The 26,298-nt window shown below is 42.4% G+C and overlaps 1 protein-coding gene and 1 long non-coding RNA gene across 14 annotated transcripts in view; one reads left to right on the forward strand and one right to left on the reverse strand.

Moving 5' to 3' along the window:
• The window catches only part of CLIP1 (CAP-Gly domain containing linker protein 1), a 106,006-nt gene that overhangs the window by 61,237 nt on the left and 18,471 nt on the right, over positions 1 to 26,298 (reverse strand). For 8 of the 13 annotated variants that reach the window (XM_079957745.1, XM_079957736.1, XM_079957746.1 and 5 more), the window contains exons 2-9: positions 21,312 to 21,504; positions 20,299 to 20,873; positions 13,246 to 13,370; positions 11,471 to 11,687; positions 7,527 to 7,724; positions 5,749 to 5,852; positions 2,343 to 2,403; positions 720 to 752 (exon numbers count right to left, since the gene is read on the reverse strand). In XM_079957745.1, coding sequence (XP_079813871.1) covers positions 720 to 752; positions 2,343 to 2,403; positions 5,749 to 5,852; positions 7,527 to 7,724; positions 11,471 to 11,687; positions 13,246 to 13,370; positions 20,299 to 20,873; positions 21,312 to 21,405 — 1,407 coding nt within the window. In that variant the 5' untranslated portion in view covers positions 21,406 to 21,504. The remainder of the gene's footprint in view (positions 1 to 719; positions 753 to 2,342; positions 2,404 to 5,748; positions 5,853 to 7,526; positions 7,725 to 11,470; positions 11,688 to 13,245; positions 13,371 to 20,298; positions 20,874 to 21,311; positions 21,505 to 26,298) is intronic. The other 5 variants (XM_079957744.1, XM_079957739.1, XM_079957747.1 and 2 more) reach the window with 2 other exon arrangements.
• Positions 3,429 to 11,457, forward strand: LOC307205459. The gene is made up of 3 exons (XR_013834016.1): positions 3,429 to 3,816; positions 8,414 to 9,068; positions 11,317 to 11,457. It is a non-coding gene; the product is annotated as an uncharacterized lncRNA (long non-coding RNA).

Raw genomic sequence — 26,298 nt, forward strand, 5'->3', positions numbered from 1 at the left:
ACTTAGCTCTGTGCAAATGGAACATGGAAGAACGCACAGCTGAAAACAAGCTTCATATTTCTGTTTTGTTTTGTTTTGGTTGCGTCCCTGGGGATCTTAGAAAAGCCACTAACTTTTTTCCTTTTGCAACAAGCAAAACAAGTCAAGGAGGGAAGAGAATCTTCCATGTAATGAAGTGAAACTATTTCTCTAAAACATTTAAAACTGAACAGGTGGGAGATATGCTAAATGAAGGTTAAATTTTTTTATCTTCTCCTTTTTGCCTTTCTCTCTTCTCATGGAACATGGGAGTCTCATCTCCTGAACTGCCTTCCACTGAACATATGTCAGAGCTCCTAGGCTGGCCAACAGAATTTTGGTAGAGGCTGAGCGTTCTGCTGGTTTTAAACAGAACCCAGGATTAACTGCCTACAAAAAAAAGATCACAAGGCTTTAGAATTAAGGGCATTGTGTGAAGCTTGAGGACTGGGTATAAAACACAAACCAAATCTATGAATATAGCATTATTTTTTAACAAGAATTACACAAGATCCTACATTTAGAATGCTGCCGTGGTTCTCACAACTACATGCACACAAACAGGGAAGCTTAGGCCCCAACAGCAGATTATTTCATTAGTGGTTTAAATACATCATCATCAAAAAGAAGTTTTACTGGTAAACTGTCTGTGTTAAAATGGGTTGGGGGGAATATGTCCACACATTCAGATGTCCTCTTACATTCTCAGGATCTTCAGAAATCTGCCTCTTTTGCTATCAGCAAAATTAAAACAAAGAGAATTCATGGGAATGCTTAACACTACAGTTTAAATACAGTGAAAAAAGTTGGTACATTCAGACTCTTCAAACTGGGATGGATTTATAGAATTGCACCTCTTTCTCTTTGAAATGATTTTCCTCTTCTCCCAGTGACCCCATAATACAAGAATTACCTGAAATTGAGGGACTGTCCACAAGCACACCCACCCATGGAAACTGTTGGATACGGAAGTTCCACAGGTTGCCAAAGGCTGTTGTAGGGGTGTGTGTGCCTGCGTGCAAATGTGTACACATGCACAAGAGGGGGGGGGGGCTAGGTTCACAGTGTGATCTTTTCTTAGAACTTATACATAAACAGGAATTGTATGCTATGTCCAGAATAGAAAGTGGGCATGTAGCCGAAGTGTTTTCCAGCAAAACTGATTTCTAAGATTTTTCCAAGGTCAACTTCATATAACACTGTACTTAAAACTTCTCACTGTGGTGATGATGGGGAGGGAACAGCCACTTTTCAATGGGAGAGAGTTAATACATTTCCACCGTTTATTAACCTAAGTCCACAAAAAGTAAGGATGGGTAGAAGTTATTGAAATAAATAATAAAATTATTGGGGGTTTTTGTATATACTGATAACACAAAAAGGACACAAGACTATAGGCTGAAAAGAGTAAATGAGTGTTCCATGAATTCTAGATAAAGTGTATGAAAGACTAATGTAAAAGTTGTACTAAAGAAGATTTGAAATGGACATCTCAATACAAGGTTAGCATTTCCAGATTGAAACTACTTGTGGCTCTGCAAGTCAGTTTTGAATTTTGCATTGCACATATTACAGGGGGAAAGGCAGCGACTAAACATTCTGGTTTTTTCAGACTAAGCAAGAACATGTTAAAGAAGCTTCAAGATAGCCAACGTTATAAATTAAGAGCCAAAACAGCAATGTAAGCACGGAGGTTTTCTGCTTAAGCCCAACATGCAAATCAACGTGCCTACAGATTTTGGTAAAATGCATGTATTGGCAATGAAGCAAGAAGATGCTCAGCATCCACATTTTATCCAGTACTTGAATAGAACATAGTCTAAGAAACTAAAGCCATTGTCTAGAAGTGCAGAGTGATATCTGCTATAAATGATGGACTGGGCTATTTACTGGCGCCTTAATGTACATACCAAAATATACCAACTTCAGCATTCATTTCAGTAAGGATATAGCTATACACTGCAACTTTTAAAAACTTTAGCATTGGATTTTTAGTTTGCAAGTGTAATAAATATTTTGGAGTGGTGCCTGCAAAATATATAAATGATGGAACTAAAAACATATGGATGAAACTAAGTTACTTGTTCAGATGCAGGATGAAGAATTAGGGGAAAAAACCCATCAGTACTCCTACAAGCTACACAACTTTAGAATATATTCCAGTAATGAATATGACAGTATCTCTATTTGTCTTGTGTATTTCTGGACTGTCAACCACAGAGCATAAAATCCTGTAATTTTCATCTGTTTATAATCTGCAATAGTAGTAGCTAGAATAATCCTAACCCTTTGTGATCAGCTTTGCAGAGCTGGAGGCCTTTTACCTCTAAATCGCCTTTTGTGATGGATTCCTCTTCCACGCGGAACTGGAGGTCTTCAACCTTCCTGCAAAGAAGAAGAGAAGGAAAAAGATCTGCTCACTTTTTTGAGGGGGAGGGAATAAAGCATCACAGCTACTTTATTTTACTTATTCAAATTTATATACCATGTAATAAAATAGCTCTAGGTGGTCAACATAAAGTATACAACTATCGAATTTAAAAAAAACTATCAAAAGAAACTAAGTAAAAGAAGAATAAAACTATATAGCATAGATTAAAACTGAGCACTACACAAAAGAAAGAAGTCTAAGAATTAGAGCTACCGAGGGGGAGGGGCACAATCCAAAGAGTAGGTGCCACCACCGAGAAAGTCACTTCTGCATTGTCATTACCAAGTGACAGTCTCCTGGCCATGGAAAGGTACAGACTAGCAGTACTATAAAATTAGAAGGAGGCAACGGATCCCTGCTCCCACTATGGAAAACAAAGGCAATTCCAGCTGGGGCATGCAGACAGCAGACAGCATCCATTACTTCTGCAGCCTCAGGGGGACATCTGATGTCAGGTGACATCAGAGGGCCAATCCTCTTCCACTGTCTCATAACACCAAGCCTTATGAGGAATGTTTGAAGGAGCTGGGTATGTTTGGCCTGGAAAAGAGGAGACTAGGAGGAGATATGATAGCTATCTTCAAATATCTTAAGGGCTGTCACATGTAAGATGGAGCAAGCTTGTTTTCTCCTGTTTGGGAGGTAGGACTCGAACCCATGGCTTCAAGTTACAAGAAAGGAGATTGCAACTAAACATGTGGGAAAACCTTCTGACGGTAAGAGTTGATTGACAATGGAACAGTCTCCCTCAGGAGGGTGCAGGCTCTCCGTCTTTGGAGGTTTTTAAGCAGAGGCTGGCTGGCCATCTGTCATGGGTGCTTTAGTTGAGATTCCTGCATTTTAGGGGGTTGGACTAGATGATTATATGAACAGTCAATGCCCTCTTCAAACACAGGTTGTTGCTGAAGGAGAACATCTAGGACCTCCTCTTGACCACTTGGATGCCAGGTGTCCACCTAACTGCTCAAAGGACGTGCCTGAGACCATGCTATTTTTAAAAGGTGTGTCAGTTCTTTCAACTGTTCTAGATATAATTCTTCCCTTGGTATATGTTACATCCTCCAAAACAGGCCATTGAGGCAAACAAGTGGATTGTATTACACAGCTGGTCTATACACAGCACATCTTTGTTGTTACACCTCTGGAAATTTATACAACTCAAAGCCATTTAAATATAGAGAAATGTTTATCTATGTCTTTGGCAATCCCTGGAAGCATGTGGGAGTTCACAGGGAAAATATATCTTCTTTACCTTAACCACAGTGAAATTCATAGCCAACACATTTCCAGAGGAAAGGAGCAGTTCCGATGAGAACACCGCTCTTCATTGCTGCAGCCTCAACAAAGGGTGAAGTGGGTGAAAAGAGGTAAGCTGCTGCTGACGACTGGCGGAGACCGCATTTTGGGTGCCATTATGAGCAGAGATTGGGACGCGGGTGGTGCTGTGGGTTAAACCACAGAGCCTAGGACTTGCCGATCAGAAGGTCGGCGATTTGAATCCCCGCGACGGGGTGAGCTCCCGTTGCTCAGTCCCTGCTCCCGCCAACCTAGCAGTTCGAAAGCACGTCAAAGTGCAAGTAGATCAATAGGTACCACTCTGGCGGGAAGGTAAACGGTGTTTTTGTGCGCTGCTCTGGTTCGCCAGAAGCGGCTTAGTCCTGCTGGCCACATGACCCGGAAGCTGTACGCTGGCTCCCTCGACCAATAAAGCAAGATGAGTGCCGCAACCCCAGAGTCAGCCACGACTGGACTTAATGGTCAGGGGTCCCTTTACCTTTACCTTTATGAGCAGAGATTAGTCACATGGAGAACTGACAACCTACTGGAATGGGTGTGTTCTGTCTCCACTTTTGGATGCATTACGCCTCTGAATACCAACTGCTGGGAATCAGAAGTGTGGGGGGGTGCTATTGTTCTTATGTCCTCCTTGTGGGCTTCCCAAAGGCAACTGTATGGCCAGTGTGAGAGCAGAATGCTAGAATGGATGGCCCCCTAGACTGTTATGTTAACCCACCGGGAAGTTTTCTTGTGGAACCATCATGGAAACAAGCAAAGGCCATGCAAAAACACTAACAATCAACTCATTCATTTCAAACTGTCTTTCACAGGAGTTCACAGTAGATTGTTCTCTATATTAATTAGCCATATGAACTTCTTGCGCTGGGCACCAAAATACCTCCCACAGCTTCCCACAGGAAAGCCCTTGCATGTGATGAAAATCCTATTTACTACATCGTGTGTGAGCATTGCATGACATTTCTCTGAAGTTACTCAAAATTCTACAGTAAACACAAGGTGTGAACAAGACCCATAGCAGGAGCAGAATTCTAGAGGTTTCATAGAATCATAGAGTTGGAAGGGACCCAAGGGTCATATAGTCCAGGAATCTCAGCTAGTTTGTCAGTGGGATGCAGAGAGACTCAATTTCAAATCTGCACTTATCAGCAGTTTCTGATGACTCCATAGTTTTTCTGCTTCTGAGGCTGCTCAGTTACAAGTTACAAGTTACAAGGGTACGTGGAAGTGGAGGAAATACTAGACGTCCGAAGCCCTGAGTATTTCTTGAGCTGCAAAATGCCAGTTCAGTGAATGTGTACCAGCCAAGTACACTGGTACTATTAGGTTGCTTGGCAACTTGCTCAAGGCCAACCAGGGACAAAGTTAAAGCAGTCACTGAACTGGAATTTCCATGACTTGCAATAGTTTATGCCTTACTGCTGTACAATATAAATATAAAGCAGTAAGTCTGCTCAAAAACTTTCTGAAGAGTATTAGTACATTTACAAAACTGTTTTCAGATGCAAAATTACCTCCCACCTTTATCTGGTTCATCTCTACAACCCTGCAAAGTTAGCTATGCTAATATTCCCAGTTTTTACAGAAATGAGGAACAGAAATTAGACAACATATTCCCTCCTCCCAAGGAAGACAGACAAGAGATTTCTAAAGAAATAATCATCCTAACCTAACTGCAATTCCCAAGATGATTTGAGGAAAGCCTTTACAGCTAAAAGTGGAATAAAACTGATTTGAGCCTGTAGTACAGATACAGAGAGGGGAAATTTCTGGAGGTTACACACTAAATCAACAGCAAAGATGGAAAAGGAACCTAGCCAGCCTCGTTTCTTCTCTTCTTCCTCACCAGCACCACAATCTTTTTGTTCTCCATCAGCACCACCATCAAGTACTTACAAGGATGATTTACTCAATGCCACACAATGAGTACCAAGAATTATAATTTGTTCTAAAATGTCAAAATACATCTTTCTGCATATGTTCAAATTACAAATTTAGCATACCTTCTTTCTTCCTCCAGTTGGTTAAGCAGTTCCACCTTTTCTCTGTCAGCGGCTTCAACCAAAGCCCTCAACTGGTCCATCTTAGCCTCCATTTCCAGTATTCGCTGATGAACAAAGATGCATATTAGACAAGCCACCCATTTACTTAAAATCACGCCCCCAAACTGGCTGACAAATCAATATCAGTACTTTTGTATGCTGATGATGCGATACTCCTATCTCGAACAAGAATAGGCTTAAATAGGCTCATAGGTGAATTTTCAGCATACTGTAGGAGAGAGCAACTGGCAATAAACTATCAGAAAACCAAAATTATGGTTTTTGCAAGGAAACACAGACAGTACAGCTGGAGGATGGATAACCAGACAATTGAACAGGTTAAAGCCTTCAAATATCTGGGTATCGTGTTCCAGTCGACCGGGTCCTGGGATGTCCATCAAAAATGTGCCAAAGAAAAAGCAGCTCAAAGTATTAAGATGCTGTCCCGCTTCTTTTACACAAAGGGGGGCAGATACATCCCAGCAGCCCTTGAAGTTTTTCAAGCAAAACCTTTGGCGCAGTTACTGTATGGGGCACAAATCTGGACGGGGAACCACTGCTCCAGTCTTGAAACTGTTCAGTCTAAATTTCTAAGGCAGATATTCGGCGTCCCCCCCTGTGTTCCAAACGCAGCATTACGACTCGAGGCCTGCCTTCCATCTGTAGAAACTCAGACTTGGCAAAGAACATTCAACTACTGGCTTCGTCTTAATCTAAACCCACCTGGTCTACTGCCTCTAGTAATGCAAGACTCTCACAAAAGCAAGTGGTTCAAAACTGTGCATCAAAAACTCCTTACATGCGGTTTGCATTCACAGTCCCTACTAGCAATGGGCCTCATTAAAGCAAAGAGTCTAATTGGCCAGCGCCTGAAAGACATTGAACGGCAAAACAACCTGACCATCTTAAAGAAACTGTGCCCATGGTATACCTACTTTCCCCCTTCTCATTTTGACTCCCCAGCTTCATATTTGTCTAAATTAACCATCCCAAAATACAGACGTGCCTTTACATTGGCTAGATGGGATGCTCTTCCTTCTGCCGTACTCGAAGGTCGTTACCAAAAGACTCCATTTGAAAAACGACTCTGCCCATGTGGAGATGGTAACACGGAAACAGTGTCCCATGTCCTTCTATCCTGCCCTATTTACAAAGACCTAAGGAATGAGATTATTACTCCACTTATTCTCTCCAACCCCGGCCGTTCACCAGACATTACACTGTATTTTCTCTTATCTGATACGGATAGTCAGATAACAGAGAAGGTCGCGAGGTACATCGAGAGAGCTGTGAAATTGAGGGCCACCATCTGAGTGACAGACTTGTTCATCTGACGGACCCCCTTTTGCTTGTTCTTTTCTCCTTTTTATTCTTATTTTTATTTTTATTTTTAATTCTTGTCTAGCTGTGGCCTGTTGGCTTTGCTAATAAAGTTTTGATTGATTGATTACTTAAAATCAGTATATGTGGTTTAACGCCTTGAATTTGCTTGCATCAAGAAAGTAACAACATGCCTTATCAAAATTGAGCTAATGCAGAATTAATGTGTTTATCCTGGCCAGTGCAGAAAGTGTTTGGGGTTGGATGGTTCGGGTCATTTTTTTCCATGTTAATGAAGGAGTCTCTTTAACAGACCCAAGCAAAACTTCTCTCTCAGTTTTTGGCAGAGTCTTTTTACTTATCCATCCTCTTGCACTAGGAAACAGAACAATCCACATTTCAATGGGTAAAGGGCCTACCTGATCATGGCCATCTCGGGCCAATGCCAACTGCTGCTCTACTTCCCCAACATGGCTGGTGGCCTTAGCAACCTCTGCTCTCTCCAGGTCCCTCTCAGCCAGGAGCTGCTCAATATGCTGCTGTTTCTCTTTCAGTGCTTCCTGCAGAGCAGTGGTGCCTGAAATCTTCCTTGCATATCGTGAAGATGTTTCTGTCAACTTCAAGGATAAGACATGCATCTTTAAGAGCCTAGCTACCACCTTTAAAAGCATTAAAAGCACACTAACTCAGCATACAGAGTCAATCTATCATTTCTTCTTATATACATAAAAATGTAAGACTGTCATCATGCAGCCACAATTGGAGGATTTGTAGTGCTTCACCACAATCTTAAATGTGGAAGAGGAGGGGAGCAAAAGAAAAGGCATGTTTTAGAATGTCAGTTTTAAACAATAGCAGAGGTTTGTATAAAACAGGAATGGAGAGAGACAGAGGAGCTGTGAGGATATGGGGCTTGAGTGAGTAAAGGTAAGTGAGGTGGGGGCAGGTGGGACTGGCAAGCAACGCAAGGAGGGGCACCAGCCTCTCTAAGCAGCATGAGTATGCATACGTTTACAGGCAGATCTTCCATCATGGGGCAAAAACAGGCAATGGGGAGGTGAAGTGAGGGATAGGAGAACCACCCTTAGATTATAAACAGTTCACAAGATCCAAACCATGTGTATGTTTGTCATTCAAGACCACCACAGTACAAACGGACTGATTTGGTCTGAAGTGAGAGGGTAGATAGCACATTCTGCAATGGGTACCACTTTAGTCCAAAGAAGTGGACAGCTTAATTAGCAGTCCTAAGTGCATGCCTATACAGGATGCTTCCCTGGCTTTTGGTATGTGCTTTGTTTGATAGATTACCAACAGCAAGAGCAGCAAAGAAGTCTGCATTGGAGCAGCGGCCGTGGGGCCAACATCACTGCCTCTCTTTGTCCAATCAGCACATGATTTCCATCACAGAGGGCCTTCTTGGTAGTGGCATCGACCCTGTGGAACGCCCTTCCATCAGATGTTAAGGAGATGAGTAATTATGTAACTTTTAGGAAACACCAGAAGGCAGCCATGTATAGGGAAGCTTTTTAAGGTTCAATGTTTTATTATGTTTTTATATATGTTGGAAGCCGTCCAGAGTGCCTGGGTCAACCCAATCAAATGGACAGGGTTCAAATAAATTATCATCATCATCATCATCAACATCAACATCAATGCTGTGTGGACGTGGTGGGTGTGGCATGTTGGAAAGAGAAACAATCAAGCTTGAGTTTGAATAGATGGCTTCTGACCACTGGGACGTTGCTGCATCAAACAAGTATATCTAGAACACAGAGAAAATTGAGAGCTGAAGCTCTCTTGTGACTACTTTTTTAGGGGTACGCCATTTCTCAGAAGAGTCTTAGTCTGTTGCAGAAGAAATGACAAGTTTTGCTACACCCTGAACATCAACAATTTTATTATATCAAAAGCTTCTGTGAAGCAAAGTCCACTTTACCAGATGCATGAAGTGTTAACAGGTATAGCATATAGTTTTGGGGGTGGGTGGGGCTGAAAACAAAGTATGGAAAAATATATATATCATACTGCCAAACTCTTCAGAGGGGCAGGACGGGCTGTGACTGATGGCTACCTGCATGCAGTGTTTCCTTGGCACGTAATGTGGGAAATGGCCCTTAGTAACTGTCCCAGATTCCTGTTCTGTGTAAACATAACATAGTATGAATGTGCTGTGGTGGCCTTGGGATGGAGGCTGACGGAGTGGAGAGATGTGACATTGGCACCAGTCTTCTGCTAGTGATGTCATAACAGCCACACAAGGCGGCCAGGCATGCCGTTGGCACCCAGTGGAACCAGCTCTACAAAACTGCTATAGCTCCATGCTGGCCCTTCAAGGGTCATTCACACCAGTAGCAGATCTGGGACAGGGTGTGCCTACTCCGTGGAACCAGACAGTGGGGGGAAGAAGATACCTGGCCGCCAGCTCACCAGCTTCAGTGAGGTATACCTTATAGGGAAATTTTTGCCTGAGAAAGCTAGTATTTACTTTCCTGTTCAGTTTTTCATTTTAGTAGCTCAAGAAAGGAAGCAAACATACCTGTGCAGCTAGACTCTTAATGCAGCAAGGGGAAGATAGGAAGCAGAGGGTTCAAAGAGAAACAAAGGGCTGGCCTCAACCTAAGATGCGAGCCTCAAGAGCAGATTAGCTTGTTAAGCTGCTAAGCATTCTTTGGCCTGGCTGCTGGCTAAATATAAAGAGCGTCCTCCTGTTAAGCCAAAGAATTCTCTCACTTATTCAAGTCAACCTAGGATCACATGCAGCAAAAAGCAGTTTGCCAATGCCTTGTGGAAAAAAATATTCTTGGGTCCCAATTCTGGGTAGAAAATATGCATCACCAGTTCTTGCTGTCTTTATTGAAGCATCTACCCTACCAAAATTGGAAGGAATCTTAAGTGGACTAATGAATAGAATTTTTGGGAGTGCCATTTTTAAGATCCTGGTGGAAATTGGAATTAACCTGCTCAAATTGACTCAGTAGGCTCTGTGATTAGTTAACAGTTGCCCCTTGCTCAGAAGACACTGCAAAGAGGGATTCCATCACCACAAATCCCAGCAGATAGTGAATCAGAGAAGCAAGGAATTATTTATGATTAGGCAGCACTTACCCTTTTATTAAAAACTCACATTGTTTGTCACATTCACTTTGCCGAATGGCTAAATGCTAGTTCTATTAACAATTCTACCCATCTTATTAACAAAAATATATTGGTTCTAATGGTTTTTTAAAAACCATATGTTGTCAATGCCATCTGTTCTAATAGGTGGCATGGAATAGTGCATGGAATAACAAACTGCAATAGATCATTGTTACCAAGTTATTAAAAATGGTCATTTGAATGGTAATATGAAACAAAAACAAAACTTTCTGTGATGTTTGGCTTAATTTTAATCCATCAGTATAAACTAATTGGCAGAGCTGCAAATTTCCATTTGCTGCAGGTGACCAAAGGTTAGAATATTAAAAGTTAGATATTAAGGTTAAGCATTTTATCTACAGCATATAAGATTTTAAGAAAATACAAACTCTACACTTTTCTTGTGTCCAGATCTTATAACATGGTTTAGAAACTAAAGAAAGAGGCTTCAGCCCACAAAAATACTTCTGACTTGAATACTCAGCAACTGGGAAGTTACATATAACCATGATTACTGTAACAAAGAGGAGGAAAAAACTGTTTTCAAAACAGTGTTGAAAATAAGTGTGTAGAAATACAAAAAAGAAAAAGACACACCATTCACACACACACAGACACACACAGACACACACACACACACACACACACACACACACATATATATATATATATATATACACACACACACCAATAATTTCTCTTTAAACTAAGGAGAGCCAGAACTGAAAAAAGGAATGAATGAAGCTATGGTACCATTTTAACAGTGCAGCCCCATTTTGCATCTGAGTCCAGTTGTCCAAAAGGACTTAACTGGCTAATAAGTGCATTTAAGACTGAAGCCTAGGTCTGTTACTTGGAAGTAAGCCCTACTGGCTCCAGCTTTCCGCCCTGTTTTACCACAAAATGCATTCCAGGGGAAGTTATGGTGTAGATCCCAGGCAGGTTATTCAGAAACCCATTTGTTTCATAATTAAAGCATATGCCTCTTTCTTATTTTAAGTAGCAACTGTTAGTTTGAGTTAAACCTTAAGTCTATGAGCTTAAAAATAATCTAACTTTTCTATTCTCCAGGGCTAGCTAAGATTCTTTTCATGCATGCTTTAAGCGAAGACAAAACAGAAGAAAATGGACCATGGAAAATGGGCCGTGTCTTTCCCAAGAAGCCGAGCACAGGCCACATGCAATGCCAATCTCTGTAAAGCATGCAGTCAGAAAGTAAGCTTACTAGTCCTGTACGGCTTGGCTTGCTGCTTACTGATGAGGCCACAGAACTCAGTGAGCTGACGGAAGAGGCACTTGGGCTGCGTTTCAAGCTGGAGGGCATTGGGATGGCTTTCCTGACTGCTGCCTTGGCTTTTGCCGGTGTAGTTGATGGGAAGCCAATCTTGGTAACTTTATGGACAGGAGCAAACAAACCATATTTGGGCTGGCACTGGAAGTACCTGTGGGGGAGGGGAGAACACCATTAATGAAAGCCATACTCCACAGACAAACATAATTGCTAATGTATAGTTCTATTCAAGTATGTAAAAATATGTTGTGCATGCAAACATTCGCAAAGACACACACATGTCAGCACTAGTCATAAATACCTTGGGTCAGAAGCAATTCAGTGAGATGCTTACATGTTAAATTGCCATACAGTCAATAGGACGACAGCAGTATATGAAGAAATGCAATTGCTCTGTTATGGCTTGGAGAGACTATTTTTTTAATTCAGCAGATTTTATATATATATTCTGTTTTAACTCATTTTAGGTTGTTGTTTTTTAAAAAAGGTTTTAAATGATTGTACCCCTCCTTATGCTGGTCTACGATCGTAATAAAGTGTTGTTGTTGTAATAGTATCTGAAGAAGTGTGCATGCACACGAAAGCTCATACCAAGAACTAACTTAGTTGGTCTTTAAGGTGCTACTGGAAGGATTTTTTTTTGTTTTGACTATGGCAGACCAACACGGCTACCTACCTGTTGTTGTAATAGGTCCTCCTTGTCTACCTAAGATTGACTCTGCGTTGCACGACTTAGGGGGAGAGCTTGAAAATTAGCATCACCTTGATGCTCACTATTCAGCATTTCCAGAAATGATTAGTGAACAGTTTGCACTCTCCTTCCTTCACTTTTCATAACCTCTCATACACTTCTATTTTAAGAGACCCTTCTGAGCGACCTGCATGCAGGAGGCAAGTTTTGGGGATGGTGTGTGGCCACAGAAATGCAGAAAATCTGAAGAAGCCATTTGTACCAGAAAAGGGGAGTGGGGAAAATGGGTAAGGAGTAAGTGCCCATGATTCCACCTGGGGCAGATGGCTCCTGTGCAGGAGGCAGGTGGAATGGTTGTACAGTGGAAGGAGTTGGGAAACCTTGTGAAAATTCTGTTAACCCCACAGTTTCTAGTATTACCTCCTTTAGGAACTGGGCCAAATATCAGTTCCTGTTTACTTTGGTATCCATTTAATGTGCTGCTACATCTTATGCATGCTTATTCCAAAGGGGTACCATATATTTTTGTCACATGGGAAGCCATCAAATGGTCTGAAATGGCAGCTTTCACCCATGGTGATGTTCCCTTGACACTCCCCCTGCCTCGCATCTATGGAAAAAGTTACTTGCTGCGCCATGGGGGGAATGTGGGACACAAGATAGATAAGATGTGAAACGGGAAAGGTGGAAAAAGAGGGGGGTTCTACTAACAAGAAAACTAAGGAAAAAGGAAAGGCTCACTATCAAAATAGGAGTTTGAAGGTGACTCACAGAAAGCAAGTTCCCTAAGCTGCAGCTGGAGCAGTACCATGTGGGTAGCTGCTCATTCCACTCCTTGATGCATGTGCAGTTGAGATTAAAAAGAGATTTCTCTTGAGTAGGACGTGGAGTGAGTGCAAGCTCCCTGGCTAGGGTGCTGGAACAGACAGAAGTTGGCTCAGCACAGGTGCAGAGCCCTTGTGTGAAAGCACAGAGACAGTGATATGCCCTCCCAGGGCTTCCTGGATTTTGAACTAACCTTGTTCCAGCTACTGCACCATCGTTCTTCCCTAGGGGTTCATCTAATTCAACGCCACACCATTCTCCCTTGGCAAAGTCAGTCTCCCCCAGGAAACGGACTACGCCAGCTTTTGTTCCACCAACCTGATTGCAAGGAGAAAGAAGGATTTTTTAACAAAAGAAATTTCCTTTTAAAAAATAAGTACCAAAACTAAATTGGAAGCACAAGATTTACTTTGCATACTCTAATCATTTTCATTGCATTTTCATATTTAGCTAATTTTTAACCTACTACCATGCATTCTCCAATGCACACCCAACAATTCTTCCAAATTGGTTACTTTGTTCCTCACACAACTCCTCAGAGACTTTGACAACAGATTATGCATCTTGGTTTGGCAAGACGACCAAACTGGCAAACCAGGTTTTCAATCAACCAGCAACCAGAATTAGAAACCATGGTTTGAAGTGGGTTTGCAAAGCATGGCTTACATTCAAGTTTCGTAAACCATTGTTTGGCCTCCAGAAGCTGTTGTGCCATAGAAACAAAACTGTAGCAGGGATGGAAGCAAAATGCCCACTTGTATATTTGGAAGCTTCCATTGTACATTTGCACAACTGAGACAAGACTGAACCACTGCAGATGCATCCACAACAAATTGTCAGGAACTGCCATTCTCAGCACATGTCAAATTCAAAATAGTAACTAGTTCCTCAAAGAAATATATTTCATTCAGCTTAGTTATTTTGGACATTTCATTTCTTTTTTGGCAGAGGAAGCTACCTGTTACAACTGTCAACAAGCACAATAGACCAGAAACGGCCCTTTTAACCTTGACAGGAAATTTGAAGGCCAACCCACCAACACAAACTTTCCTAATACTAAGAGCTTCTAATAAATTTATACACAAGAATATAAATTAAGTTTTGTTTTTAAAGTGCACGTTAAATTAAGGTGTCAGGAGCACTTTGTGTTCACAGCACCTTTGTGTGCACAATTTGATTCAGGTTACAACTTCTCCCAGGCCTTTGGATAATTAAACAATCTATGGCCTTTTAAGCCGGGGGGGGGGGGAGTATTGTTTTTGTTTGCTGCTATGTTATGTATTTTTGTGTTTTTATGTTATAAACTGCCATGTGTTCCTCAGATGAATCCTCAAATTTATTTATTTAATAAGCTGTTCTTGTTGTTCTTGTTGTTGTTGTTATTGTTATGGCTTTCTCACCCTTGATACGGGTGGTATAATTTATGCTCTAAACCTTAAGAAATAATAAGGCAGAAGTGGTCAATGTATGGAACAGGAATTTATGACAAACCTGAAGACAAACCAGCCAGGGAGGGGGAAAGAGGATCTGATAATCTCGTGAAAATTCAAGAGTCCTGTCTACACTTCAGCCCAACATTGCTGCCTGTTCCCTAGAAGAATAGGCCAGAGCCCAAACCACAGGAGCCTGCATTCAGACCGCAGCATGCCCTGGAGCAATATGTCAATTAAATTTCAACAGTTTTTGCAGAAAAAAATACGAAACATAATCTATTGCTTGTACTTAGCTCGAAAATAGTATAGTTGGTTGACATGCTACTATGCTTTAGTTTTGCTGAATGGGAAAACTTAGTTCCAGACCACATAGTCAGCCCTGTATTGGGAAGTTTAAATGTTTGATGTTTTGCTATGTTTTTATATGTGTCATAAGCTGCCCAGAGTGGCAGGGAAACGCAGCCAGATGGGTGGGGTATAAACAATTAAAGTATTATTATTGTTACTGGTATTGTTATTGGTATTATTCCCCTTTTCTAGAAAGTCCACTTGACAAATTTAGCAAAAACAAGGGCAATGTTGCAACATGATTAAAATAGCTGCACTAGTGTCCTTCACTCAAATGGAGGGAGTGTGCTAAAAAATTGAAGAGCATAAGAAGAACTGCCAAATCTTTTTTTAGCAGAGCATGACAACCCCATATAATTCAGAAAGGGTGATATAAAATAGTAATGAGCCAAAGCAGCTGATCTGGCAAATCACTGGGACTATTTTGCAGACTGGGGTGATGAGAGGAAGAGTTTAGTTTGGTACTCAGTCGTGTTTTTAATCACAAGCATGGATAACACCATGATTAAACTTCATTTGTCTCATTCAAAAGTAGCATATATTTTCCACAATGTGGACTCAAAGGAGATGTGGACTCGATCTCTCATTTCTACAAGCACATAAAATGCTTCCTGAGGAGAACAGATGGCATGAACAAGCCTAGCAATGTAAACAAGTGTCTTTAAAATTCTTCACCTGCAGAACACAAAACTGACTGTGTGGTATGCAGAATGCAAGAAGGCAATGAAAACAGTCCAGATCCAAGGATGCCCAGGGATGCACCTTCTGATGGTGGAGACGTCAGGTGCCATCTTGGTTGCAAGTGGATGACAGTCAGGTGCCAAATGTGCCTGGCACCTGCCAAATTTCAAACGCTGGCTCAGAGTGAACAAGGCTGAGAGAGAAAAACTATCCTAGCAGGGCCTCATGAGGCAAGGTGAGGCAACCATCTCAGGTGACTGGATCCACAGGGTCAGCAGATTCCAATGTAGATCTTCACTCACCCAATCTTCCCCGGCAGGGAAGGAGACAACATTTTGTGGTTTGCTTGAGATGCCAAAATGTCTTGGGCTGGCCCTATATCCCAGGCATCCAGGGAGTTCAGAAATTTGAAGCCTATATCCTAGGCTTCTGGAATAGTCCCATGCACAAAAACAGGGCACAGGCAAAACACCTAAACCAAGAAAATGCTAGATTTACAGATGGGTTTATTGGGCCATGATGCATTTGACAGACAAGAACCAACTTTATCTAAAGCACAAAATGGACTGAGCAGAGAATGACGAATGAATGTGTAAATACTAGAGCACTAGAGCATGGATGGGGGGACTCTCACACACAGTGGTTTAAGCCTCCAGAGTGTTTATCTTGTACTGTATTTTTATGTTGTGATCTGTCCTGAGTTCTGCAGGTGAAGGGCATTATACAAATTTAACAATCAATCAATCAATCAAACAAACAATCAATGTAACAAGAGAAGATGTCACTCATCAATCTCAACATTACCAAAATTATCCTGTAACAGCTATTTTTTTCTGTATTACTGATCTAAAAATTATATGTTTGATGTGATACTATAGTACAAATGTTACTGCTGTTTAGTTACTATCGCCAAAGCTCCATTATATTTTAATCTGTACATAAACCACCTTTTTTGCTGTGCACAACAACTGTGAAATTTAATGTGGACTTTGCCTTATCTATCCATACTCTGAGGAAGATCAATAAAATGAGAGATGAGCTGAACAATTCACAATAAAACCAAAAGCTGCCTCCTTTTAAGCCCCACCCAAGCAAGGAAATCTGCTTTGCAACATTTTGTGAACATCTGGCAGCACAAGTTTATGCTTTAGAACTCATCTGTAGCAATGGGAGATTTTATCAAGCTATGTCAAAGCGATACAAGACCCAACTGTAAATCCTACATCAGGAGCAATCTTGTTTAGAGACCACAGAACTGTATCCAAATCCAACAAGCCACAAAATGATTTAACTGTTCATTTCCCTGTTGCCCTGCCAGCTTCTGCAACAAGACCTTATGTGAAGTATGCATGCACTATGGCCTGGTTGCAGATTTAATGTGTTCAGTTCAGTCTTCATACAGTGATATAAGAGACTGAAATAACATTTTAAGTGAAAAACAGTTCCTTAGTCTAGAATTTGGGGATAGCAGTGAGGTAGCCAATGCACTTGGTTGGCCACAGGATGCCTTTGTCTTGATCCAGTAGAGTTCTTCTTAGGCTCTTAATTCCAGTTGTGATCCTTTGACTTGCTCCGTTATTGCCTTTACTCTTAACCTACAGATGCAACCACAAGGGCTAGACATTCCTTTCAAAATATTAAGAAATTTTAGTTGGTCTACCCAAAAATATATTTGGGAACCAAATGCCTGTGCATAGCTGCACACTTTCCTTATCCCTCTTTCATCCCTAAGTGGAAACTTCTGCTCTGGACCATCACACCATCTTCTGAGCCGTGCATTGCCCTTCTTGGATGCCCCACCGCCAGACATAAATAAAACCAGTTCCATTTCTTTCTGCAAACTACAGAAACTTCATATGAACAAGATGTTGAAAAACACACAGTATTAAGAGTTATTCCTTTCAAAAGCTCTGAAGTGCTTGTGATACAATGGCAGGAAAGGCAAATGTTTTAGATTGTTTCCATTTGGACATGCTTTAATCAAATATGGGTGCCCATTCGCTTCTAAGAAGGACAAACGCCTCATCTGGTTGCTGAATGCAAAAGCAGACATATCACTGACTTTTCTATGCTCCTTATCTTCTAGAAGAGTATCACTTGGCTGGAACTCCATACACCCTGAAGCAACAATATTCTCAGAACCCTTTTACTGTACAAGGTCCTCTCAGGTAAGCTATATTTTGACTATAGAAGCACACGTTAAGAGAACTTAAGTACATTCACCAAATTGGGTCAGAAGCATCCCTCTTCCTTTGACAAGAACCAACTCTGAAGGAAAGCCACAAATGCTTAGGCTCACATCTGTCATCAAATATCCTCCTTAATGGAAACTGAAAATGAGAACCATCTCATTGGGCTGTTTGCTCTGTGTTCATTATAACAGGGGAGCGAGGTGTGGGCAACAGGCAGTCCCCCAAAAGTATCCCAAAAGCCCTCAATGGCAAAACAGGTGAAAGATAACTAGCGGTATGTTATGACGGCTGTGAAGGTGCATGAAGGCTGCAGCAGTAAGAGAATACCAATCGTTGTGATACTCATGCTATTGGAAAAGAGCCTTTCTGCAAAGACTGTGCATGGATCAGTGTGCACTGATCTCCACACATAAAACAAATTAGCGCACAGGCGTCTTCCAAAACCCATTAAAAAAAAAAAAAGTCTCATGGAGAATAGCCTGTACAAAAGGTGTGGTAGATTTTGAAGAAGCACAAATTCAGGACAAAAGGGAGAAACAAGCAAAGAGGAAGGCACATTTGACAAATCGTCTTCATGATCAACTCCCACCCGTAAACTATGTCCACACTATGAAAGGATGTGTGGATCCAGAACCGTCCTCCACAGTCATTTACGGACACACCACTAAGATTGTGTTCATGGAAGACCATCTTCCTCGACCACGCAGGATCACCGAGAGAGAGAGAGTACAGCTACTACAAGTTAAAGATTACAAATAGGAGATGAAACAGTTGCTCTGGTGGGGAAGGAGCTCAAATAATAAAGCTAACCTGCAAACTTACCTATCAAAGCACTGAAAACTATTTTCTTACTGAAAACTAATAAAGAAATCATGTTATCTCAAAAAATTAAACAAAGTATTCTATTCTAAATAATGTAGCAATTTAACTGCAAATTAAAATGATCAGATTTACACCACTGGTTAAGATATCTATGTAGTAGTATCAGTGGGAAACTGGACTTAAGGCTGCAATCCTACACACTTTTACCTGGTAGCAGATAATCCTATTGACCTTTATGGGGCTTACTTCTGAGCAGATATGTATAGGAACACTTTCAATGATTAAACTGGATTTTTTCTTGCTCAGGTTATACATGTGTTAAAATTCAGACATTAAAATTCTCATTTCAAACCCACTTATTTCCATTCTAAAATATGGTGCCATCGCAAGAGCCTATATAAACAAAAGCTGTAATTCTAGACAGGATGGATCCTTACTGCTTTTGACAGGCCAAGGCCATGATGAGAATGATAACCAAAATGATTCCCAAATGACAGGCCCTGAAAGGCTTTCCAGATTGCTCTTCCCATTGACAGCCCAGTCAAGGCATCTACTTGTATCTAACAGGTCTCAGATTAAGTTGTGCCTTTTGGGGAGAAACTGCCAGGTCTGCAGAGCTGTGACAAGCAGGCAAACAGAGTCACTTAACTTGTCTAAGAAAGTAACAAGAAGTACTGTAGACAGAGTTCATGGAATGTTCCTGCTGTCAGTGTGCGCAAGGTAAATGAGCTTTTTCCTTGAACTGGGCAAGCCCAACAGCATTTATGTTGCCTTGAGGAAGAACGTCATTCAGACTTGCAGCAGCAGGTCCTGGACTGGTCTTCCCCAGCAACTGCCAACACCAATTGGCCTTAACTGCCCACAAGCATGAACAGCAAACGCAGCTGGAGAATGTCTGGGTCACAGGATACTGAATGAGAGCGGGGAAAACTTTTAAGACCCAGGAGAAGACTTTGCTCTGACAAGTTTCTGAACTAGCGGGTTACACGCCATAGACTTATGGTCCTTCTACCTTTGGTTTAATTCTAGGGACTTCTATGGTTTGATTAAATCCCTGCAATTTAGCCACAGAATCACATGAACTCGACTTCTTAGCTACAAGATGTGAAATGCTGGGGAGGCACGAGATTGCAATTCTCAAACTGTGCTGCTGCAATTAAGTTGTTTCAACTATCAAAAGGTTCCTGTGAGCCCAAAGGGTTGTATCCAGTGCTTGGACCTACGCAAAGCAGTTTCACTGATGTTAATGGACCTGTTAGTCATCTCCATTAATTTCAACTGATCTACTCTGAGCAGGAGACACAACAGATACAACCCAAAGATTTTGCCCAACTCAGAGGCTGCCTGCTGCATGATCCTACTTCCTTCCAACCAGCCTCTGCTGGACAGGCAGGTGGTCCTGCCATATCTGCATTTGGTAAGCCTGGATCATGCAGTCTCTCCTGACAAAGAGATGTTGCTTAATTGCCTGTCCTTTGTGGAGGCTGCCTACTTATCCCACCCACTTCTAAAAGGCCACAGATGGCTGTTTCATTTATATATGAGAAAAATCTTTCATAAATTAAAAGATCTTCACGTGAGTCCTAAACAACAGAGCTGGCCCCTGGCAATCCACTCTGGGTAGGGAACACAGCAATTCACCTGCAGCCTCTGCCACCCAGAAGTCTCTCCCCGCAACAGCCACCTGCCTCAGCTCTTGATGGCCTACAGAGGAAAGCTTTCAACTGTGGAGGCACAGTTTGTTGGTTAGTGGAAAGAAAACAAACTTACCAAAACTCTGTCCCCCATTTTGAGTTCTCTTTCTCCTTTCTTCAGAGAGCCAGCTTCAGAAAGGTTTGATATGGATTCGCTTGCCGTTTTGGAAAGATTGGTAATTTGAGAAGTGGGGAGTTCCTTAGCAGTAGGAGGTGATGTCTTGTGGGGGATACCTGTGGGGGGCAGGTGCGCTGCTGCAGAAGGTGAAGACACGAGGCTAGCAGCTGACACAGAGGTTGGCGAAGTTGCCCGGGAAGCAGAAGAGGCCTGCGTACCATTGGCTTCATCCTCAGTCACTACTTTCCGTGTTAGCTTAGAGGGTCTTGTAAAAATTCCCCTTAGAGGCTCGCACTGGAAATAGCGAACTCCAGCCACAGAGCCATCGTTCTTGCCAATGGGTTCGTCCAAAACAATCCCTGCCCACTGTCCAGGAGCAAATTGTGTTTCTCCCAGGAATTGGATAAAACCAGGCTTATTCCCATTGACCCAAACACGCTCCCCGATTCTGAAGTCATCCACAAACTCCTCCTGTGCTTCTGAAGTGGGTGCAGTTGGCGTCTTCTCACAGGCTGCTGTCTTTTCTGACAGGGCTAGAACCAAACACAGCAGAGAGAGTCAGACATATTTATTCTGAAGCTATGTATGTCTGCTTTTGTATCCACACTTCAGTCACATCACCTAATCAGAGTTTCTAGTCCCATCAGACCAATAAGGACCAGGTTATATAGTCAGGTCAGTATAATGCAGTGTTGGCTGGAGGTCAACCCCCCACCTCCCTGTGAAATGAGATATCATGTCCCAAAGGTTTGGAGGGGAGCTGGGAGAGCGCGCGCGCGCGCACACACACACACACACCCACCCACACCCACCCAAACATCCAACTGACTCCTGTTTTTGCAAAACATCTTTAGAAATTCATCCCACTACATAGCAGCTATTAAAAATAAGCATGCATCAGAAATGTGCACCATTACATTTTTATCAGAAAATGTTAAAAAAGGAAAAGCCACATGGCTCATCTTCCTTACCAGGAGCAGCTGATGCAGCTGTTTTCAGTAATGTGCCTCCAGGCTTGCTGATTTTGGTGGGGGCCTTAAGCCCACTCGGTTTTAACATACTCATCTTCTTGTCAGCGTTTGATCCCCTCTTGTCTGCAGTAACTATCTTTTCCCAAACATGGATGCAATATGGGTTTCTACGCCGTTTGCCTCCAAGTTAAACCTGTGTATATATTAGAGAAACAAAAAATTAAAGGTAAAATGTACTTTTTGCTCTTAAAGGACTTGTAAAGAAACTTCTGGGCACAAAGCCCACAAGCCTCAGCAAGAATAAAGGAACATTTGCAGGGCAAGATTGGCTATTGCCACATTGGAAGCTATTTCATATTAAAAACAAGTTGATTTTTTTGAAACTTAATTTCCACATTTCATCTAAAGGTTGCTTCGGGAGCGGGGAGAGAACAGAGCCCTTTATGATATTACTAACATTATCATAGAAAATATTCAGCTATTTGAGACGTTCAGACAATTCTATGTATTTATAAAGTGCTGTGATGTTGCAGAGCAAAAGGCACCAGCAAGCAAAGGGGAGTAAATGAGTGGAGGGTGGGGTGGGGTGGGGTGGGGTGGGGAGGGGAGGGGAGGGGAGGGAGGTGGCACATGTGGCCTGTAGAAGAATCAAAGCTTTTAAAGAGCTGAACAAAAGCAACAACAAAACTCATGATGCGTTGCTCAGCATAGCATTATCCCTTGGCAGCTAATGAAGAGACACCCACCTCTTCTCTACGGGAACTCCTGGCTGAAGATCACAAGACATTCTACAGGCCCCCATGCAGCCCCCCAGCACTGCAGCCAGAGTTATAAAGGAGGCTCCTCCTCCTTCCCAGTTTCTAGGAAAAGTGAATAGCTTTGATTTAGAGGCCCACTAAGGCTTTACAGGAGGAAACAAGTGGCAATATTATTTTTCCCAAATCAATTTTAATCAAGCATTCCTCACTACGTGTTGAGGACTGGCTTCCTTTAACTGCAACAAGAAGGCAGCGGATTGTTTCTTTTAAAAACTTACAATGCACTGGTGATCTAAATGTATCTTTGGCTGTTTGTCAACACACAACTCACGCCAAAAGGTCCTTGAGAGAGGCATCATTTGTGTGCTAGTGGTTACAGGTGGTGGAGGTGAGAACAATTAAATCACCTACAAGGAGCACTTAGAGGAGGCAGAGAAGTTTTGAAATGGTTTCGAAAAAGCAACTTGGTTGCTCAACTGTTTTCTCAGAACTTGACATACAGGTTATGGAATGCAGATCCTGGTCTACAGTGTACACAGAGTGTCCTGGCAGCAGCACGAGTCTCTGTGCTTGCAGCATTTTTAGGTCATCCTCTAGGACTGCTAGCAATACTCTGGCCTGGCATGGAAATGTATTGTAAGAGGACAGAATGCTCCTCTGTAGGAACAGAAGTAAACTCTGCACACGTCTTCCACTCCTCTTGCCCCCAGATGGGTTTCAAACTTTTGTTTGAATATTTATTGGGAAACAAAAACAGGCAGCTTCTTTTACCATTTTGTGCAATGTTCAGGGACTTGCTGCTGTTTAGCACAAAATCTGGATCAAAGCCTCCCAAACCGTCCTGGGACTTTCCCCCTCCTCTCTCTGCACCCTTATTTCCCATTATATCTGTCTGCATGACCCTCCCTCCGTCAACTCTGTGGCCTTCAGCTGCCCTTTTCTCTTAAGATGACCCTGTTCCTCTTTGCTGTCCTCCATAGCAATATGCCCACCGCCAAAAGCTAACTGTAAAGTGCTACCTCTCTTATCATTTATTTTATTTAAAACGTTTAGTTCCTGCCTTTCCATTAAAATGCCTGAGGCAGCTTACAATAGGCGTTAAAATAAGAAATTCAGAAGGTAAGAGATCAGGAGACAGCACATTAAAAACTAAAAAACCAGACAGCTTTAGCCACCCGTGGTTTGGCTGCTAGCAAGGCAGGCTAGCTATCCTGACTTGGTGCAATGCAGGGGGCGGCAAAGGAGGGGGCTGTGGGCTCCTCACCCTGAGGAGGCTTGCTGGTGCCCAACCTCTTTATTCCCCAAGGCATTTTGTATTTTGAAACATTGGAAATGAAGTTTTTAACTTTGCTACTTGCCTTGTGTGTTGCATTGATTGTTATTGGTACTTTTAACAGGTTTACTGTATGTTTTTGCTTTAAGTATGCTGTAAAATCATCCTGAGATAAATTATAATGGAATTTATATACCAAAAATAAATATGTTAGCAGAGTTTGAAGGACAGGCAGGGACCCATCTTCTTTTGCTTATGTTATTCTGTGAAGTGACACATATACTGAGAAAGCCCTATACAAAATAATATTAAAGTCAGGACTTGGGTGTGCATGGATGACCTGGTGATGAGCAGGGGGGCAGGAGATGTTTACGGTGGCGCCAGTGCCTCCTACTCCACCACAACATGAAGTGAGGAAAAGTAGCAGCAGCCAGGACCCCAGTTTTGGTGGGGCGGTGGGGGGAGAGAGAGGGGCAACTTCCTATTTCACCTACAGTGGCAAAATGGACTGTGCTGCCCCTGCCTCTGACCATAGTTTGTTCTTGGTTTATGAATGCTGGCTTGCTAGGGAGCTACAAACCAGGGTGCTGGATCTGGCCATCACAGGTAGGTAGCCTAGTTTTAATGGCAGCTCTCTGGTCCATTTCTCCCACTCACACCAGGGGAGGAGCACAGCAGGCGCACTCAAGCAGCACATTGCCCATTAAGCTCCAACAATCCTGCAGCCCTGGCTTGCCCTGCTGCAAGAAGGCAGTCAAGGGGTGAGTTGTGAGATCGGCCACTTGTTAATATAGTGCATAGAGTGACAAGGGAAAATGCATGAAAAAGGCCTTTAAAAGCATAAGAGACTTTATAGATGGTCCCCAAGAACAGATTCTCCATGTGGAAGCACTTCTGTTCCCTGGTATTTCACAGGCCCTTAAAATTCATTTAGTCTAATGCCAGCAGTGTAAATCCCTTGAGCTAAAACACCCCCTGAAACCCTTCAAATGATAATTCCAGCAGATTGACCACAAGAAGTGCTTATGGGGCGAGGAGAATAACTGGCATGCAGAGCATTAACAGTTCATCTGCTAGGGAAATCAACAAGAGAATAAACCATAGCCCAGTCACAAGGAAAGGGGAGGAACTTAATTGATTTCCATTGATGCTTATATGGCTATCAAGGAAATTACAGGGCTAAAATGAAACCTTATATTCAGAATCTCAGGTTTTCCCCTCAAATTCCCTTTAGAGGGTCCAAACTTTAGATGTTCTGCATGGTAACCCGCATTCTACAGCATTATTTTAATTGAATGTCAGTGTTCAGGATAAATGCCCCTCGCTATCTCATTAATTCTAAGAGCACAGCAGCAATCCTATGGAGTCAGGCCAAAGGTCTCTCTGGGCCATCTGACAATCAGCAGCCAGCACCAGATACAAACAAAAAGCAGTTGTCTCCATACACTTTCCTTGCAGCTTTGAGAAATCCAAAGTTCAGGGACATGTTGAACAAACCCAGTTATCCTTGTTTAAGCGTAACAGAATCAAAGGTCTGAAGAGGATCCAAATACCGTCCAACCCTAGACATAAATCTCTATGCACTGTCCCATTTCTCGTTACCCTTCCTTGCAGCCCTTTTACACATTAGCTCACATCCTCAGTATTATTTAATATTAAAAGGAGCAAAGGTTAACATAAGCTCCAAGACCAGGGACTGATTAATACATTTATATCCCACCTTTCACTTCCATGAGCCCAAGGAGGTGTACGTGGTTCCCCTCCTTCCTGTCCTCACAACTGCCCAGTGGGGTAGGTTAGTCTGGAAGAGACAATAACTGGCCCAAGATTCAAACTTGAGCCTCTCATGTCCTAGTCCATGGGTAGGCAAACTAAGGCCTGGGGGCCGGATCCGACCCAATCGCCTTCTCAATCCAGCCCACGGACAGTCCGGGAATCAGCGTGTTTTTACATGAGTAGAATGTGTCCTTTTATTTAAAATGCATCTCTGGGCTATTTGTGGGGCAGAGGAATTCATTCCCCCCCCCAAAAAAAAGAATATAGTCTGGCCCCCCACAAGGTCTGAGGGACAGTGGACCGGCCCCCTGCTGAAAATGTTTGCTGACCCCTACCTAGTCCAATATTCTAACCACTACAACACACTGCCTGCAAAAATTACCTTACTATACCATCCAAAACAAGCAAGAGAATCAAAGCCATTTTGCCAAAAGCTTTGCTTTTGCATCATTTAGCCAAACTGCCTATTTGCTTTTCTGTTTTCTTTTCATATGTTTCCCTTCTCTCCCTCACCATCTCACTTTCACTAAGCTGCTAGTTTTCTTACATGCAATAAGCTTTTTTGTTTAAACATAAGGCAACATTTAGAAATGCCACCCCATCCTGGCAGTCCGGAATGATGCAGTCTAAGGCGAGCTTTGCCAAGAGATCTTGCTGAACATATAGATCAGCACAGCAAGCAAAACGCCAACAAAATCTTTCAGCAGGCTACCTGCTGGTGTAGGGGTTAGGCTGTTGTTGTTCTTTATCTGTATACCAACCTACACCCATAGGTCTCAGGATGGTTCACAACATAAAAGTATAATATAAAAAACACAAAATAGATAACAAAAGTAAGAACAAAGACAACCCAGTAATTCCCCCTTCCACAACACATTTAAAAGGGCATTGGATGTCAATCAGCCAAAGGCCAGGCTGTTGAAGAACGTTTTCACCTGGTGCCTGAAGGTATATAATGAAGGCGCTGCCTGAACCTGCATGGGGAGAGCATTCCCTGGGAGCCACTGCAGAGGCGGCCTGTTCTCATGCTGCCACCCTCCAGACCTTTCATGTGGGAGCACACAAAGAAGGGCTTCATAGGGTGATCTCAGAGTCTGGGTAGGTTCATATGGAGAGAGGTATTGTGGTCCTGAGCCATTTAAGGCTTTATAGGTCAAAACCAGCACTTTGAATTGGGCCC

Source organism: Podarcis cretensis (genome assembly GCF_951804945.1).
Source record: "Podarcis cretensis genome assembly, chromosome: 16".
NCBI lineage: Eukaryota > Metazoa > Chordata > Lepidosauria > Squamata > Lacertidae > Podarcis > Podarcis cretensis.